The sequence below is a fragment of the Engystomops pustulosus genome, chromosome 1 (genome assembly GCF_040894005.1).
Source record: "Engystomops pustulosus chromosome 1, aEngPut4.maternal, whole genome shotgun sequence".
Classification (NCBI taxonomy): Eukaryota; Metazoa; Chordata; class Amphibia; order Anura; family Leptodactylidae; genus Engystomops; species Engystomops pustulosus.
The window spans coordinates 68,796,627-68,817,160 of record NC_092411.1 but is presented as its reverse complement, the minus strand read 5'-3'; the positions used below and the strand labels follow the sequence as shown (position 1 = coordinate 68,817,160).

The 20,534-nt window shown below is 40.2% G+C and overlaps 1 protein-coding gene across 4 annotated transcripts in view; it reads right to left on the bottom strand.

Moving 5' to 3' along the window:
* Positions 1-13,285, bottom strand: part of CFAP251 (cilia and flagella associated protein 251) — a 43,138-nt gene extending 29,853 nt beyond the window's left edge. The window contains exons 1-8 of one of the 4 annotated variants that reach the window (XM_072143670.1): positions 13,057-13,285; positions 10,524-10,796; positions 9,754-10,029; positions 8,924-9,064; positions 6,088-6,197; positions 2,668-2,776; positions 2,505-2,585; positions 2,222-2,299 (exon numbers count right to left, since the gene is read on the bottom strand). In XM_072143670.1, coding sequence (XP_071999771.1) covers positions 2,222-2,299; positions 2,505-2,585; positions 2,668-2,776; positions 6,088-6,197; positions 8,924-9,064; positions 9,754-10,029; positions 10,524-10,790 — 1,062 coding nt within the window. In that variant the 5' untranslated portion in view covers positions 10,791-10,796; positions 13,057-13,285. The other 3 variants (XM_072143698.1, XM_072143680.1, XM_072143690.1) reach the window with 3 other exon arrangements.
* Between the last annotated feature and the right edge of the window lie 7,249 nt (positions 13,286-20,534).

The window sequence follows — 20,534 nt, the reverse complement described above, 5'->3', positions numbered from 1 at the left end:
ATAATTATATATCCATAAACCAAGCTAATGAGATAACAAAAGTCACTTTTAGATGTGTGCCAATGTATTAGCTGCACAATAAATAATGAAGGATGGTGTGAAATAAAAACTTTATTCCGGAACATGTGTGTTTTTTTAGTGTTACATATAACTTTATGGACATGTTCTGGGTTGCAGTGTTAATATGTAGCCACATTAGGCGAATAGGATCGAATGTTCATCGGATCAATTGTGTCAATTTTCGCTAAAAAAACAATCACAAAATAAAAGGCAATAAGAGAGAAAGTGTGTTCTTAGATAGTTTTGGAATGGAGAGGGTTAAAAACATGAATATTAGTTGATATTATTCTTTATAAAAATGTAGTAACATATAAAGTAAATATTTCCATTATCTGTGAGGTGCAGCAGCTCCTGTGTCCAGCAAATTCTCCCTGCAGCCTAAGAATCTTAAAGAGAACCCGTCAGGCAAAATAACCCCCTAATCTAAATATATTTTCATAAACTGCCATTAGAGAGCATTGCCTCTATCCCTTCATTGTCCCTCTACATGCCTGTACACCTAAGCAATGAGGTCCTAAAGCTGTATGCAAATGACCTGTGAAACGTCCAATGAGTCATTAGCATATTCAAGCTGTCCAGCTTATTCATGAGTGGGAGGCACAGCCACACCCCCAGTGCTTGACTGACAGCCTGTATAATGATTTGAGGCTGTATAATGATGTGAGGCTCTATAATGATGTGTTTCCTGGTGCTGGTGCCCCCTGCAGCCTGTGTGTACATGTGTGTGTGTTTAGGAGAGATACAACAGCTCCAGGCTGCAGCCATGTTACAGCAGGACATGTCAGGTACTTGTGTAGCTGATGTCTGTGTCTCTGTATATTAGGAGGATGCAGCATGTCAGCAGATGCAGCACACACACTAGCAATACTTTACTATACATTACACACAGACATGAGCAGGGGGAGGAGAGGGCTAACATCACAGCCTCTGACCATGTGACCAGCCTCATTTACATAATAAAGAAAAGATGATTTTGCAATGAATAATGTATGAAATAACTAGATAAAGGCTGGGATGGATCTATGTAAGCTGCTCCAACAGGTAGTAGTGACAGGACTAGTGGCAGAGACCTGATGACAGGTGTCCTTTAAGGGGGGTTTACATTTCAGAGGGCTGTATCTCTGGCTCTGTGACACATAGATCATCACTAAGACAGAGGAGAGTCTCCTCTTTTATATAAATCTAAATTTGTGTTTCTAGGTGTCAGGAAAACAGAGATATTAACTGTTAAACTACAGTCGGGAGTGATTTTTATATATAAAAGTGGCACCTGATATTCTCACTTTAAACCGGAATATCTCTGGATCCATGGCACCTAGAAACAAAATGCAAGATTCATTTGAAAGAAGAGATTCTCCACTTTCATGGGGCCCTGGGCAATTGCCCACTTTGCCTACCCATAGCGCCGGCCCTGATCCCCTATAATATTGCAGTAAGATTATGTATGGGCATAATGAAAAGGGAAGCTGGCACAGCAGCGTCTATGAGGCCCATCGAACAATTCAACTCATGGGTAGTAGTTAGTTATGACAGTGGATGCTGGCATGCAAAATGAGCTCTTCTAAGTTTTACTATGGAGCTGTGGGCATCAATTATTTCCTTTAATCCAGCATGACTTTGTTTATTTATTTTGCATTATTTTTGTGCTTTGACATGTTGTATATTTTCCCTGTGACCTCGTGAGATTGTTATTAGCGTGTGCCATTGCTGAGTAGATTGTACTGTGACACCACTGTTACATAACCTGTACTCTGACATCACTGTGTTTATAAACTGCATAATGTGACCTCACTGGGTATATTATCCTTGTAGTGAAATGACTGTGTATGAAACCCCAAACCTGTGATATCTCTGTGTGTATTATTCCTGTACTGTGACATCACTGGGTTTATTACCCTTGTACTGTGACATCAATGTATATATTATCCTAGTACTGTGATAGCACTGTTTTTATTATGTCAATACTGTGATATAGTGGTGTGAACTATCTCTGTTACACCACTGTGTCCATTATCTCTGTACTGCAACATCCATGTGTTAGAGCAAACATTTTAAACATTTTTAACTGACCATAACTGAGAGGTAAATATGATAAAAATTATGCTCATTGATGAAAGAATATTGTCATAGCTAAGCACTTATCAATTGAAAGTTGACTTACCCAGGAATAAAATATGGCTTGTATTTCACTATTGGTGATGAGTTGTGTCTCATCTTTGGGATTAAATATAATGTATTTCTGAAGATAGAGAAGAATGTTATTAGATTGTAAATATTACCGTTTAAAATTTTTTATCTAAAAAAGAGGTTAATATTATTTGTTTACTTTGTATTCCTGATGCACACTGTCTCCCTTATCAATGGTGACTCTAATTGCAGTAAAGTCTACGCCTCCAAGTACATTTAAAAAAATTAAAAACTGTGAAATAAAGTATAGATCTTACCTGAAGACCAAACTCTGCATTCAGCTCCGCAGTGCAAATGGGTATTTCAGAGCCTGTTGTCCAGTCCCAAATACAAACTTTCTAAAAGTGAAAAACAAGATCAGCTAAGACATGTATACATAAAGTACTATACAAATAGACCTCTAAAACAATGAATAGTTACCTGAACTGTACCCCCTCCAACAGTTGCTAAGTACTTGGCATTGTGTGACATAGCTATGGCGATAACTCCCCCATGAGGATGACTTTGAAATATGGTGTGAACAGGAATTCTGAAATGGAAACGCTTATCAATTATACAACATACTGAAATGTGTACAGGGAGAAGTGTACAAGAATAACTGGCCTGATCTATTACTGATAGGAACACTGTTTCACTAATTTTCTTTGGGTGAGAACAACTATAACACTTGTGCCTTAATAGAAAATTAAGCAACAACTTTTAAAATAGTGACCCACCACTGTAGTCCTGATTCTTTTTATACATTTTATCACAATACAGGCGGTCCCCTACTTAAGAACACCCGACTTACAGATGACCCCTAGTTAAAGACGGACCCCTCTGCCCACTGTGACTTCTGGTGAAGCTCCTTGGATGCTTTACTATAGCCCCAGACTGCAATAATCAGCTGCAAAGTGTCTATAATGAAGCTATATTGATAAATCCTTTGTCCCACTACAGCAAAAAAAATTTGAAACTCCGATTGTCACTGGGGCAAAGAAAAAAAAATTGCCTGGATCTACAATAATAAAATATACAGTTTCGACTTACATACAAATTCCGTTTTCAGAACAAACCTATGGACCCTATCTTGTATGTAACCCGGGGACTGCCTGTACTATCAATACTGTAATTAATTACTTCCTCTTCATTAGTCTATTTTTAGATTATCCGGGTCATTAATTTCCATCAGTATTTGCGAATCAAAAACCAGGATTGGGTCCAGAGCATGAGAGAGGTGGAAATATTTCCATTATACTTTTTCTATGTAGGATCCACTCTGGGTTTTAGTTATCAATTATAAAACACTATCCAGAATACTGGCCTATGAAACTTGTAGGGCCCTTTAAGGGAAACTTCCATTTAAAATAACCCATGCAAATTAATTATTTCATAAAAAACTATGATTAAAAAACATTGCCCATATCCCCAAATAGTTCCTTGCAATGGCTGCAATGTTAAAAAAAATCAGTTTGACAGCTTATATGTAACTCACCTGAGGTGAATCCAATTATATTAATGGGGTCCTGCATATTAAGTTTTACTTACATTCCCCTTTCTCCTTGTTTGTGATTGACAGGTCTCACTGCTAGGATATGCTGCTGTATGGAACTAATAGTCTGGAGACCGTCTGCCAATATTCAACTACAGGCAAATACAGCTCTGTTTACTTATTATTAGGGGTAAAAAATGTTTTACACAGTGCCTTGCTGGAACGTTGAGAGAGAGCTCGGCTACATTATTGAGCACTTCATGTCATGTGACCAGGATGATGTCATCTAAGGTCCTGTACCCAGTAACATTTGCTTTAGGCTCCTTTTACACACACAGCAGAGGCATATTGCGTGGCACAGCCGTAAACACGGGAAAAGATGCAGCCTGCTCTTTTTCCTGTGCATGGTACTGTACGATACCACACGTGTGCTCGACGCCGCCGCGACCATAGCTGCCAATAGGGACATATATCTCCACAATGGCTGTGTGAAAGTCCATAGAGGTATTTTGTGATTTAATGTGATCAGATATATACATAGGGTAGACTCAATTTTATTGAGTAAAGAATTTTAGATGACATCACTCTGGTCACATGGCATGATGTGCTGAATGGTAGGGGGCATATGGCATGGGGAGGAGTAGATAGGAGGGGTTGGCATCACCTCTTTGATGCCTGGTAGAACAACGAAAAGTTGATTTTATGGGGATGTGAGGGAAACAATTTTACCTAAAAGAAGGGTGGCTTTTTATAGAGCTCTATGGGAACCTGTCACTAACTGTACTTGTGAAAAATGTGGTAATAACTTAAAATAAGGAATTTTCTTATTCTTAACCAGATTGTTAACCACTTTTGTGAATCCACTCTTCACACTGTCTTTTTGGGTAACAATAAGAAATAGAAAATAAAGATAATATGAAGATGGTTACAAAAGCAAATGCATTCAGTTGTATGAATCCATATGGGAAATGATTAATGTCCAGGAAGCAAAAATGCAAAACGTGTTTATCAGTCAGTATTACTGTATATAATTTGTTGCTGAGCTGCTTTATAGACTATATTTATGCTGCCAACTCAGGTTACTATACTAAATATTTTACAACTATGGTGATAACTTATATATTCTTATGAATTATATGTTTTTATTTACAGTACTTTAAAGGAAATCTACCATCAAAATCAAGCATGATAAACTAGGGGCACTTACTTATAGTTCCAGGCACTGTGACTGTAATAATCTCATTATACTTGCTATCTGTGGTCTCCTCATTTCTAACTTTCAAAAGTATTCTAATGAGCCAGAAGGGCTCTAGGGGGGGGGGGATACAAGAGTCCCTCCCTGCTGTAGCTTAATATGCTACACTGTGGAGCACTTTCCCCTCCCCCTATGTCAGATTGCGGCAGGCAGAAGGAGGGGTAAGTTCAGGGGGTAGGGGGGGGGCATTGTGTAGACACTGCAATAGCTTGTGAAGCTACAGCATGGAAGGGCTCTGGTAATGCCCCCCAGAGCCCTTTGGGCCCATTTACATCATTTTAAAATAAAGCCATCGATAATAAATATAAGAAGATTTCCACAATCACAGTGCCTGGATCTTTGAGCAAGGTTAAATTCACACTCCTTCCTATCACCTATCCTTCCCTCCGTTAAAAGAGAGTAAAAAATGGAGGTTTAACGTATTTTAAAAACATAATTTTATGTCATCCGTTATGGTCAGTTTGGTATGGATCCGTTATCCATGCGGTTTTGTTCGAATGGGGTAAAGTACTGCAGCCTCCATCATTTTTGCCGTCTAAAAAACGCATGGATAACGGATCCCTGCATAAACAGAACATAACGGATGACATCAAATTTACATTGATGTCAAGGGCATTTTTAATTATTTTTTGTTAAACCTCAGTTAATCCTCCATTCTTCACTTAGTAGTAAAAAAAAATCAGTAGTAGAATGTAAAATCAGCCTCAGTCTCCCTGGTTTATTATGACTGATTTTGAAGGTAGATTTCTTTTCAACTCTTTAACTATAACTCTACTTAAAGAAAGTAAATAAAGAAGCAAATATGTTTTATATTACATTTATCTTGTTTAAGAATTCGATAGGTTTTATTATTATATGTCTTAAATAATAAATGCAGATTTAATTTGAAAGACAGCAAGAAAACATCCTGTACTGTTATATAAGTTAAGGTATTATTACAAAATTACTATTAGAATACTATTCTGTAAATCTTTTATTAATCTAAAAAATAAAAATAATGAATATGGTATGGAAATATACTATGCATTACTTTATTATGAGAAAGTAAAATTACTTTACAATTTTATTCCATTTTACAGGGAACTTTGCACAAAGAGGAAACCTGTTCACTTACCCTGAAAATGCATCCCATACAATGATGAGACTTTCAGGTCCTTGGTCCCCTGTAGCAATCCATCGTCTGTCCTCACTAACACACATACAGGAAATGCAGCTACAGTGACCCTGGTGATAAACACAGAAAGGGTCAATTATACATCAGTTAAACTGTGTTCAAAACCAGAAAAGGCTAACACAAAAGATGAGGGCATGCCTTCCCTTTATATATGTTTCATCTGAAACTGGGAACTTTGGAGTAAGTTCCACACTTTAACAATGTCACAGTGCCATTAAGGATGTTGGAAGAGGGCCCAAGGGATTGTGCAGCAATCTACTACCCAAAACATCATTGCTGGCACAGATTGCTGATGTGAACCTGTTAAATGCCGCCGACATTTAAATCTATAAAAATGAAGCATGATAAACCAGGAGCACTTACTCCTAGATCCAGCCACTGTGACTGTGGTAATCTTCTTATATTTGCTATACACTGACTCCTTTATTCAACAATCAAATTTTAAAATTATGCTAATGAGCCTGTAGGGGTTGGGGAGGGAAGATGGGTTACCAGAGGCTCTCTTTGCTGCAGATTCACAGGCTGTTAGACTGTGCAGGAGCACTTCCACCCACTGTGTGCTCAAACTTTCTCTGCTGAGGAATTACAGTAGGCAAAGGGAGGGTGGAATTGATTAGAGAGAAGATAGGGAGAAAGTGTAACAGCCAGCAAAGCTGTAAGATGGAAGGGCTCTAGTAACAACCACAGGAGTCCTTCAGGATCATTAGCATAATATTAAAAGGTGATTTTAGAAGGAAGGAAGGCGCGGATAAGAAATACAAGAAGATTATCACAGTCACAGTGCCAGGATCTATGAGTAAGTGTCCCTGGTTTATCATGTTTTATTTTTATGATGGATATATATACATAATATATATTCTCACAGCAGTTGATCACACTACATTTGAAGTTGATGGCACCAGGGTGATCTATTACCGCAATTGAGGGACATCTGCACTTTGGAACATGGTAATGCCTTCCTTTCTGACTCCCTAGGTAAGTTATTTCTTGTTTGGGGCCTGTAGGATATTTATCGAATCACAAAAACATCATAGTCATTGGAAATATAAAAGATGTTCCATCTCCAGTCACTTTGCAATCTTTTCTTGTCAAAGTAAATCCCACAAAACATTATCAACACAATGCATGATAATTTTTTACAAGCATTAAAAATACTTATAAAATAGAGTGAGTGTGTATGTCTGGGGTATGTGTATGTGTATCTGGAGACCTTACAAAGTCTGAAACTAAAATAGGATGCACAGGTAACTTCAGTATATGTATAGTCTTAAGTGTAGAGTAAAGAAAGCTATTCAAAATGTATGCACCAAAGTCTTACAAAAAAGATAAAAGGATGCAGTCACCACTATTGATATATTATACAGAAAAGTGACCATCATAATACCCAAGTAACACCTTTGTTATGAAATAATATAATGAAGCCAACACAATTCCAATAAAAACTCAATGGGGCAGATTTATGGAAAGGTTAGACGGTGCAGAGTACGACTAGACAGTCTTATTCCGCACCAGATTCATAGACGTGTCTAGTGCTTGGTGATAAATCTGGTGCAGCATAAGACTGTCTAGTCATACTCTGCACCTCTTATTAGTTGGCTTACTTTACTAGAGAAAATTAGGGCACAATTAATAATTCTTTATTTATATAGCGCACACAGATTACGCAGCGCTGCACAAGCATGTCAAATTGGTCCCTGTCCCCATGGGGCTCACAATCTAAACAGCCTAACAGTATGTTTTGGAGTGTGGGAGGAAACCGGAGTACCCGGAGGAAACCCACGCAAACACGGAGAGAACATACAAACTCTTTGCAGATGTTGACCTGAGTGGGATTCGAACCCAGGACCCCAGTGCTGCAAGGCAGAAGTGCTACTCACTCCGCCACCGTGCCGCCCATAATTCTGATGAGTCAGCAGTATTTCTGGCGTACAGACCTTTTTGGTGGGAGGCCACGCTCCTTTTCACACACCACACCCTTTTGTCGAGCTAGTTGTAGCAGAACCAGTTTAAAACCTTTTATAGATATGTGCAGACTATGACAGAATTATGTCGTAGACATATCAATAAATTTCCCTCAATTTGTTTGGAAACATATATCAAAACAGCCAACAAGCCATAGTTTAATGATGTAACACACATTCCACCATGTTACAAAGGGTCAACCCATTTGCTTGCAGCTGGTGTTCAAAAACAAAATCTCGGCAGCAATAAAATATTTATAATCAGACGTGGCGTCCATATTTGGATGATATGAAAATATCAGATGTTCTGGTTTCACAGTAACACTCATTTCCATAACAGAGTTTACAAACTGAATATTTTATACCAAAACCTTAGTCCGCACAGCAGGCATGGAGCATATGGTATAATTGTTAGAGCATATGGCAAAAAGCAAGGAGCAGACACGTGGAACATGAGTTGATTATTAGAGATAAATGCCCTATTACTTTGGGAACAAAACAAAATGTTATAAAAAAAACATAACATTGCTGTTCTAATTTTAATGCAAATAAATTATTCTTTTCGATAATCCAAACACATGGAAAAATCTATGATAATCCAAACACATGGAAAAATCTAGGATAACAAAATTTAAATGTAGAATCAAAGCTAAATCACTGTCTATGACATTATATATTTAATATGAATATTAAGCAAAAAAAGTAGAAAAAAATATACATATATCATTTTAAGATATAAAAAATATAATATTCATATTAAGTTTCTTTGGTAAGCAGCAGAGTATAAAGTTATGTGTAAAGTGTTGGTCTCTCACCTGAAGATGGCGCTGGCGGTTCAGAGTGAAATCATGGATGACAGCTGTATGAGCGCACACATACACGGCCACCTGATGCTCTTCATCATGAAGATTATAAATTGGAATATTGCTATTCATGCCAAAAGACCAAGCTAAATTCTACATAAAACAAAACATAGTAGTCATTAGTATTACATACACATACATTTGGATTTATATCAAATAGAATATGCTGTAGCCAAAGCCCCCTCTGTTAAAAATGTAGCCTCAGAGAACAGGGGAGCACAAGATATGGCCTGTTCTCAATGCTAGCTTTCTAGCAGTGCTAAAAGAGGAAATGTTGTATACAACAGCTAACCTCTCGTACAAGCATCAGGCTAATGTCTGATTTGGGGTCTACAATACCAGCTAATGTTTGGTCAGCCAATGTCTAATCTGGAGTATACATTATCAGCTATTGTCTGGATTAACAGCCAATGCCTGGCCTGGTTTCTGCATTATCAGAAAAATTTCCGATCTGGGGTCTACATTATGAGCTAATGCCTGGCCTTGGGTCTGCATTAACAGCTAATGTCTGATCTGGGGTCTACATTATCAGCTAAAATCTGGCCTTGGGTCTGCGTTATCAGCCAATGTCTGGCCTGGGTGCCTGTATTGTTTAGAATTTCCATTGTTTGTGCTACACTGCAGTATTTATTTAATACTTCTGAAGATCTTATGTTGTATCTAGTGCTTTTAGGGTGGTGGTTACTAATGCTTCCCCACTGACATCCCTTAGAAGACAAATTGCTGTACACCCCTGCCCTATAGGTTAAGGACATAAACGCAATACCATTATTTTCACTCACGAGAGGTTTATCTGTCAAAATTGAGTTTTCTTCCTCAAACACAGTCCTGGGACTAGCGGTGTAGACCAGTGAGTCTTCAGTAGTGGGGGCTTCTATGACTGCATTTTCTTCATCATCTTCCTTGTTATTTACTTCATCATATATCGAGATACAATTATTTCTATTGCTTGATGAGTGACTCTCTGTAAGGTTTTTGTCAGAAACCTCACTAAATTCCTGTGCTGGATTTTCACCCAATTCTTCTTTTTGTAAAGTCTCTTCATTTTTGACATCCTCCTATCAACATTCAACAAAAAAACAAGAACAAAAGTAAATAAATTACATTTAAAATGTTTTAGTATTGACGCCATGTGAATAATAATATCTCATGTACACTTTCTCTAGGACTCATCAATGGAGAATCATCCAAAGTTCATTCTGGAGACTTCACTGCAACCTAAGGAAAGTGCCTGAGGTCCTCAAAAGTTACTGTGATCGTGACACAATGGTTGGAAAAAATCGAAACCTCATATAGTTAGCATTATCCTGCAAATTTTGGTGTATAAGGTGTGTCCAAAGTTGAAGAGCAGTCCTAGTCTAATTTGACTAAGGGCTGTTTCACGCAGCCAGGGTTGGTCTGCGAATCACAGTCCAGGCAAACTCCTGTTTCACAGATGGACGGTAGTGTCCACAAAAGGTGCTACCTGAATAATAGTGATATATGTCACAAGAAGTCCCTTCCTCTATACAAAACTGCAGTGCCGACCTGTAATTATGACAGTCACATGTACCTCAATGGCTTCCTTCTTTGTTACATCATGAACCATTTCTTCAGGTGCAGAACTCTCTACTTCAGTTAGTGATTTATTTACTTGCTCCTCCGTATCTCCGTTAGCAGCTTCAGGGAGATGTTCATGAGAATCCTCAGTTGTAAAAGTTGCCATGTGATTATCAATGTTCTCTCCTGTTTCCTCTTCATTAAGCAGAGGTGGGACATCTTGTTCAACGCCATTAAATGATATTTCTTCTTGCTGTAGATCATCTTTATCCATTGACATTTTGTTCTGTGTATAAGGACATTGTTTTAGAGAAATTGTAGTCACTAAAGCTAAAGCTACACAGCAACTTTAAGGCTGCATTTAGACGAACATATGCCCTCACAGCTACGGGCAGGCGGGCTTACGTCTGCCGTGATGGAGAGGAGGAGAGGTGACCCCCTTCTCTCCTTTGAAATGCATTGCATAGGGGCCGTACTATAGGGAAAGATAGGAAATGTCCTATTTCTTCCCCGTGTATGGAGCGTAAATTGCCCCCGTATAGCTCCATGCGGCCATTGACGACTATGTATACAGTTGTGTGAATGTAGCCTTACTGCAAAGAAAGTTGTGTGACCATAAATCACTGTGCTACAAATGCCTTCCTAACATACAATGAGGGTAATAAACATGGCAGCTTCAAAATCAAATTAAAAAACGTCACTCCGTGAATACAGCCTGAAAGTGAACACATGCATTTTCATTACGTGCAAGGAAAGCAGAGCAGCACTGCAAACATTGGCCATGTTGTGGCCAAAGCCAAGTAGCTCTAGCCTTCAGTTTGCATGATATAAAATACATAGTATACAGAATACACAACAATAAAAAAAAAAAACATATAAAGATACTATAAAAGACTTTATGTCCGGTGAAGCACTAATATGTCCCATTTGAGGTAGTTTCCCATGCAATCCTAAGCGAACAAATCTAAAATAATAAAGTATATAATACTTTGCACTAACTGTATTGGCATAAGTCCCTCATAAAAAGGATCCTCATTTGAAATGTCACACTTAAAGGACACCTGTCATCAGGTCTGTGTCACTAGTCCTGTCACCTCTACCTGTTGGAGCAGCTCACAAGGATCCCATCCCAGCCTTTATCTAGTTATTTCATACATTAATCATTGTAAAATCATCTATTCTTTATTATGTAAATGAGGCTGGTCACATGGTCAGAGGCAGTGATGTCACCCCTGTTACCCCTCCCCTCTCCTCCCCCTGCTCATGTCTGTGTGTAATGTATAGTAAAGCATGGCTAGTGTGTGTGTTGCATCTGCTGACATGCTGCATCCTCCTAATATACAGGTGAGAGACACAGACATCAGCTACACATGAATCTGACATATTCTGCTGTAACATGGCTGCATCCTGGAGCTGCTGTATCTCTCCTATACACACACACATGCACACACAGGCTGCAGGGGGCGTTGCCACCAGCACCAGGAAGCACATCATTATACAGCCTCACATCATTATACAGGCTGTCAGTCATGCACTGGGGGTGTGGCTGTGCCTCCCACTCATGAATAGAGTGGACAGCTTGAATATGCTAATGCTTCATTGGACATTTCACAGGTCATTTGCATACAGCTTTAGGACCTCATTGCTTAGGTTTACAGGCATATAGAGGGACAATGAAGAGATAGAGGCAATGCTCTCTAATGGCAGTTTATGAAAATATATTTAGTTTAGGGGGGTTATTTTGCATGACGGGTTCTCTTTAAGCTCTAGTACAATCAAAAAAATTCATGTGAAGTAAAAAACTGTCTTAACATTTTCACACTTCCAGAGATGAAGAAAAAACTGATTCAAATCAGCCAAATGTGCGCTTTCAGTGCGTTTAAAAACAGACCAAGAACGGGCCAAGCTCCCTACCATCACCCTCAGGCTGCTTTCATAAATGGCATTTGAATTGATTGCATGAGTTTGGGTGTAAATGCATATGTAATCGGGTGTAACTCCTCCCTGTTGTATTTGAATCACATTTCAAATTCGCAATTCAAAACTCCACAGGTGAACGCAGCATAAGAGCATAAGGTCATGTAGAAAGGTACAAGAGGAATCTCAATTACATCTCAAAAATAGAATATTAACATAAATCCAAGACCATAAATGGCTGTGCACTAATGGATAATGGACACACAGGGGATCAGGCACATTACAAGTTGTAAACACAGCCGCGCTATCAAACCAATCATTGCAATATTTTCTAACTTGTCTAATATGAAAATATTACAAGATTTCTATAAGAATCAGAAGAATAAAAATGTCACGTACAGAGCAGCGCATTACATACTATTACATCACTGTGATACAACCGTGAGGGGGAATCAATCAGCAAATGTGTTCAATACCTGATATCACATGAAATGGGAATAAAATGATTACACACCAGTTATTACAGCTAGAAAATATCAATGATCAGGAAGACTGCGTCACATGTGCAATCCACAGAATATACAGCGCACACAGCTCAGCCGCTCCCATCGTATAATATCATCTCTTACCTAGAGCGCAGCGCACGCAGACCCCTCGGTGCTGTTACCTAGATACCGAGGAGTAAACCATACTGGGTTACCATGGTCACACGGTACAGGTCATCCCCGCACAGGATTGTGGGCAGGCAGCTCGCGCTTCCGCTGCTGTTGGATGACACTCGCAAGTGTGGAACAGCCCTCAGTGCAGGACTGATGCGTCCTGTGTGACCTGCAGCCGTGCCTTGGGCTCCGGTTCCTCCATTCCTATGAAGAAGGAATAACAGCTCCAGTGCTGGCGGGTGACATCTCATCATGGCTGCTGCACCTGGACATTGTGGAGATCAGGTCCACAGCCCATAACTACAACTCACAGTATTCTACACAAATCATGATAGGAGTTGTTTCAGTCTGTACTGAAACATAATTACTGAAATATAATTACTGTTTTAATCCATGTGTTTTATTGAACCTTTTTGTCTGCTTTTTCGATCCATCAGCCCAGGATTCATTTGTATTGTTTCTTTCATTAAATGTGCTTTAGAAAGTTTTTTTTTTTTTACTGCTTTGGATATTTTCCTAACAATTGGTGGTGGTTACAAAGGTAAAGGTTATGGACGCGTGTCTTATTTATTCTTATTTTACATTTTATAAAATGGTCTTGCTTTCGCTAGTCTTTTTTTTGCTTTAGATCCAATTTCATAAAAATTCATATTCACTAAGAAGCTTGAATGTATCACTTGATTATTTTCTTTTTATTAGTGTTTTTCAATACATACAAGAAAAGGCATTTAAAGAAAACCTGTCAGTGCATTTTTGTTTTTTCCCACCAAACAAGTTAGGCTCTACCTACAGATCACGAGAACAGGGGTCCAATGAGATCCGAGGTACCTCTGACAAAACCCCTTGTCGCTTCCCGAGATGAATGGAGCAGACGGCCGTGCATGTTTGTTCTGCTCCAGTCATCTCTATGGCCTAGCGCCGCAATCTCTGTCAAATCCATAGAGATGACTGGAGCAGAACAGACGAGCGCAGGTGTCTGCACCACTCATCTTGGGGACCGGACGAGGGGTCCAACTGATCTGTGGGGTTCTAATTACTAGGACCCCCACTGATCAGCAAGTTAGGCCCTATTCTGTGGATAGGGCCTAACTTGTTTGGTGGGAAAACCCCTTTAATAGGAGATAAAGCTATCTGTATGATCTCCATAATTCTCATGGCCCCGTGCAGTAAACTTGGATTTGATTTATCCAGCCAGTTTCAAAAGTGTACTTATTTCCTTCTTTTTAACATATTGTGTAATAACTATAACCATGACTATTATTTTCTGATACAGAAGACCTAAATTCTTATTTGTTCTAGATAATGGTAAAAATAATTTGCCTTTCACAGGAGTATTTTTCAACTACTGGATGCTGCATCATTGAGAAAATATTGGGGCACGTTTACGCGGAATTCACCAAAAGTGCATTGTCCGTCGAGAATGCTCTCTGCAGTGATTCACTAATGTGTTGCTTCCCCGCTCAGGCCGACGGAGATCACCTTCTTCTTCCTAGTGCATGTAAGTGCATTGTCTTGCGACACAATTTGTAAGTTAAATCCCACGCTCAGTCCGAATCAGTCGGATCGTACGATGGCACGCCCCCCAATTTGTGTTACATGGAAGCCAGCGCAGCGGCGGCAGAAACAGATCGTGTGCGACACAATGCCAGTGCAGACACCTGTTAAATACCTGTTCAAGCCGTGCAAACCCAGAAAAAGGTGCAAAGTTCGACGAGTGAGGAGAGTGACCCATAGTAAATAAGCCCCAGTGGGACTTTCCCTTCTCAGGTCCAAGCACTGCCTGTATCTCGACCATATATCCACATGTAGCTGTCAGGAGCCGAGGGCAGCAATCATTTATAAGAACAGTAGAAATTGAGTGCAATGATCTTCTAAATTCAGGGGATCTGATGTGATCCTGCAGCTCTTCTCATACAGCCCCAATCCTCTTGTCTAACTTGCTTCCATGTAACACGGCCCGCACCACCATGTCCCCTCTTTTCAAAATCAATATCTTACAAAATATACTCCCCTATAAAATCCTTATACAACTGATATTAAAGGGTATTCCCACAAAGACAAGATTCTTAGATGTACTCAGGATAACAAAAAAAACACATTCTCTAATTCATTGTTATTTACAAAAATACAGCATTTCACAGATATAATTCCAACCTTTCTCTCTCAGTCCAATTCCGATTGCCTGGGATTCAGATTTTTATGGTCTGGTAGGACGAATTCTTCTCATGAATTACTTCTCCCGGGTGCTCTAGTGATGTTTCGTTCACGAACGTACCGAAACTGCCAGCACTTTGACTTGAACTACACTTAACCGCACCACTATATTGGCTCACCATGCCACCTTTAACCGGATAAAATCGGGTTAAAAGTGGCGTGGAGTAGGGGAACTGGCTGGACTGAGGCTCCCAATTATATTTGATAAGGAGCCAGTAGAGCTGGCACTTCTTAGTAAACTGAGCCTAATGATCCAGCTCACTTAGAGCCGGACATCCCGTCACTAGTCTGCTGTGTGATTTCTTCTCCTTCCCCCTACATTACAAGACCAGCTCACACACAGACACTTCCTGCCGGCAAGCAGCATCGTGCACAAACTTAATCTACAAGCTACAGGCAAGAGAAAGTCTTTATCCAGGGGAGGGAGGCACTCTGTGAATGTTATTACTCAGATGTAGCAGGGCTGAGAGTTTTTGTTATAGCTCAGATGTAGGAGAACTAACTGAGTCATTGTGTGTAATAGGCATCTCCTGGATCTCATAATCTCTGATCTGTCAAATCTCTCTTTTTCTATGTGCCAGATACTATTATAACATTCAGAAGCTAAATAAAAGTGTAGCTAAACCTGTACTGATTACCTAAGCACATTGTCAGCACACAGCATCTCATAACACAGAGGGATCATGAAATGTCTGCTTAGAGAGTCCCTGACCACATTCTGGAATCTTACAATGACCATCAGTGAGTTATAGGAGCTAACATAGCAATACAACTGAGTAAAATTGTAAAGTAAGGGGTTAAAAATTACTTTTTACGTAATCATCACTAGGAGGTTAAAACTTGAGCACAGTGGAGAGGAGTCCTTAAATTGTATTGAACAGCAGTCCCGTGACAGCAACATCTGTTACATTGCTCACCCTGCTGTTTGGGCAGCATATAGGGAGTCCTTGCTTCATATTTCTGACTCCATCCACTACACTGTACTCACGGATATTGATCTGTTTCCACAGGCCAAGAACGTTCATGGGAAAGGGGCCTTAGCTTGTATGGAGAGGTCTGGCTGTCTGAGCCTCTCCATACAGGGCGGGTGTCTCCCCCTGTGATGTCTTCGGTGGCTGCCTATGGGTTTCTATGACAGTGGTACTTAATTACTTATAATGACTTTCCGTAGAATCCAAAAAATAGAAAAGTATTTCTCAGCTTACCTGTAACTGGATGTTGTGCACTACCCTACCATTTGCTCTAATTCCATAGAAGAGGGGAAAGACACAGGATGGTGTATAGAGTTTAAATTGAAAAACAAAAATTCCTCTAGCACTTAAAGGAAACCTACCACGTGAAATAGTAGTTGTAAGCTTCAAATACCGAGCAGCTCAGGGTGAGCTGGTGCCGGAGCATATTTTCGTTATTGTCATAAACCGCAATATTGTGGTTTAAACACTTTTTTTTATCTTTATATGTGAAGCAGCTTCGGCGCTCCAAGCACACGACCGTGCGCGCGCCTACATAGGATGTGCCGGAAAGCCGGTGATGTCACGCGCAGATGGTGTACCAAAGCTGCTTCACATATAAAAGGGACGTAGGAGTAGGTCAGGACAGGCAGCCCGGGATCTGAGTCAGGAACGGAATCACGGTCACAATAGGAAATCAGGATAATCGCAAAGGGCATGGAACAAAGCTTTCTCTTATGCATAGAAGCACAGAGATCCGGCAGAGGTCACAGGAAAAGGTTGAGAATTTAAAGGTTGTCAGGTGGCCAGTGCCAATTAGCAGTGTGCTGGCCCTTTAAATTTTAGACAGCCAGCATGCACACTGACCGTCGCTGCTGCAAGGCTAGGTAAGTGAAGCTGCAGGCGAGAGGGAGCACACGGGTGCGCCTGCAACTCGAAACATAGGTTGCAGGAGCACCCATGACAATAGGTTCAAATAATAAAAGGGTACCTATATTTACCATAGTATGGACTGTTTCCGGTGTCTCACCTCTAGCAAGCAAGGCCCTCATTCCTATTACTTAATCTGACCATTATTACTCTCTAATGCAGGGCCGGAAAATATATGGGCACAACGGCCGCTAAGCGTCTTTGACCGGCCTCCATGACTGCCCACCAGATCATGTCAGGTGGTCACGGGGGATGGTCAAAGATACTTAACCAGCAGAAAGAAACCCGATGCAGGAGTTATTTTGTATATGTACCCCAAGTGCTGCAGAATATGATGCTTTATAAAAAAAATGTATTATTATACTTTGAATCTTTTCTAGCAGATGACAAGTGATCACCATGGAGACAAGTTTAGAAAGTTAAAAGTATATATTGCGGATGAACTTTTACCCTTTATAGTACCGGAGCAGAAGGATGTTGGACCAACGCATTAAAGAAGGGAAAATGATGCTGGATGTTATCTCACCAGATACCACAAATATATGTAAACATGGCTCAATCAACTTCCATAATCCCTAGATTGAGAGAGGAGACCAAGCCGCTTCCCTACACTTCTGGCAGTGGATTAGGCCATGGATCCCCAAACTACGGCCCTCACCCCCCCGTCGTATCCGACCAGAGTCGGGCCGGCAGACTGCAGCCTTCGGGCAAGCTCCTGCCCATCACAGTATAGTGCTTGATGTGGCCGGAAACGGCAGCTCAAGCACTATTTTTACAGGTGGAGTGATGTGGCCGGAAGACAACCCTGGCGCACATCACCCCTAGAACCTGGATGCACAGCTGCGTGATGACGTCACGCGGCCACTCACTCCTTCCTGTCCAGCAGCAACCAGAAGAAAGACACGGGAGCCAGAGGGGAGTACAGCAGTAAAAAGATTGTGGTGGGGTAGCATAGGAAATAATGGTGGAGGGGCAGCATATGAATTAATTGATGGTGGTGGGGCAGCATAGGAAATAATTACGAGGGGCAGCATAAGAAATTGTTAATTACGGGGGGCAGCATAGAAAATAATTAATAACGAGGAGTAGCATAGGAAATAATGAATGGTGGGGGGCGGCATAGGAAATAATTAATGGTGGAGGGCCAGAATAGGAAATAATAAGTGTTAGGGGGCAGCATAGGAAATATTTAATGGTGGAGCGGCAGCATATGAAGTAATTAATGGTGGAGGGGACATAAGAAATAATTATGAGGGGCAGTCTAGTATATAATGGGGGGGGGGGCAGCATGTTCAATAATTAATAGAGAGGGGTCCCAGTATATTTAATAATTCATTTACCCAATTAATTAATTCATTGGGCCAATATATAAAATAGTTCACAACAGGGGTGCAGTATATTAAATAATGAATTGAGGAGGGCAGTGTATTATGGATGCAGTCACATGTACCACTATTTATGTTGAATCAGTTTATTGAGAGTCAGTTCAACAAACAATGAACAATAACAAGAAAATCAAAACAGGTAAAAACGGAAGAAAGAGTTATCCACGTAGGGATAACAACAGGGTACCACTATTTATTTTTAAACTTTAGTCCGGCCCTCCAACAGTCTGAGAGGGACAGTGAACGGCCCCCTATATAAAAAGTTTGGGGACCCCTGGATTAGGCAGTCAGGCATTCCTTCAGACCACTGAAAATAGGAAGCCTGTATACACATTAGATGGTCAAATGCTTCACTAAACTTAGTGAGTTCTGAAGACAATTGTATAATGTGGATGGTAAGCTTAAAGTGTAACAGTCATTCTGAGCAATAAAAAAAATTTAAAACATAACTCTGCTCCCGGTGTCCTTGGGAATCATTCCTCAAAGTATTTTGCACCTCGGTGCTCATTAAGTATATTTTTTGGCCCATAGCAACCAGGGTTTCCAGCTCTCAAAAAAACTACAGCAAGAAGGACCTGCCTCCTGTGACATCATCACAAGCGCCTGCTGCTGACCAGTGACACCACATCTATCTATATCCTATCTATGTATTTCCTAACTATCTATCTAAGTAAAACTTCAGCTCAGCACATGATGGGGCAGCTTGAACACTTGGAGAGTCTCCTGCCACTTCCTTGTGTGAGGTGATGGGGGAGGGGGGGGGGCTGCAGTTTCTCTCTGTGTGGTTTAGTTGTTTAGATACAAGTGTAGGGAAAGCGGAGGGAGAGAGAAGTTTAGTTGTGTGGTTACTAAATTAGTGAAGGCTCCTGGCAGCACATGACTGAGAACTGGAAGACTGAACCCCGAGGTAAACAGCTGACAGCAGGGAGAGGAGAATCAGCTCCTCAGTGAAGACGGAATATGCCTAGTAACATCAATCTAAGGAGTCACTAACAACAGGGGGAAGGCTGCAGAATACAGGAGGTAGGAGCAGGATTTGGGTAACTAATCCAATTTCAAAAGGACTTAAAATTACCTGCCCTAAAACATTTCAAAAGTTTTACACTTTAAAGGGGTTGTCAATTTAAACACATAATATTATTTGTATAATAAAAGCTTACAGATTACCAATATAGTGTGTAATTTCCTCATGTTTTAGATCTCTGATGGCTGTCATTGAGTAGGGAGTGTCATTGTTTATTTCCAGTGCAACCGTGTCCATCACATTACCATAGACAGATTTCTATCCAATGAACGTAACTATTGATGCTTCATTCTAAATGCCAGCAAGCAGAGATCTCGAAAACCATGAGGAGCAGATAGATAAAGTATATGATAAATGTATACAACTTTACATTATACAAACAAAAACATTGTTATATATACTAGTATATATGGTAATAGTATAAGTGTTAAGGAGGTCGCACTGGTTTCGGACGCCATCTTGACTACTGTCCGCCATCTTAGATACAGCGGCCACCTTGGGGGGGGGTATGCTTCCCTCTAAGAAGCTATAGAGTTAAATGTTTTAATTCAGCTATTTTTCTCATTTAAACTGTTGTTTGCCTTTTCACAATAACCTTGGCATTTCTTACCGTCCTTCGGGCCTCTGTATTCTTGTTATTTATTTTGGTTATGAAGAAGCTTCTAGGAGCCATTGTGTAGATAAGCATGGCTGTAAACAAGGCCTAGTCATTTTTCCCAGAATGTGCTGGTACAAAAGCATAATGGCCAATAGAATCTAAGTACCTTATCTCCATTCATACAACACCCCAAATGCTGATCTCTATGTGTTAAAATATAGCTGTATCTGTTTGAAATAAACAGTCTGCCGGCAGCTATCTCATCCTCCCTCAAAGGGTTAATTAGGACTCACCTTACAAAAGTCAAGAGGGCTGTTGGGGCCCTGCATAAAAATCCCTAACAATAA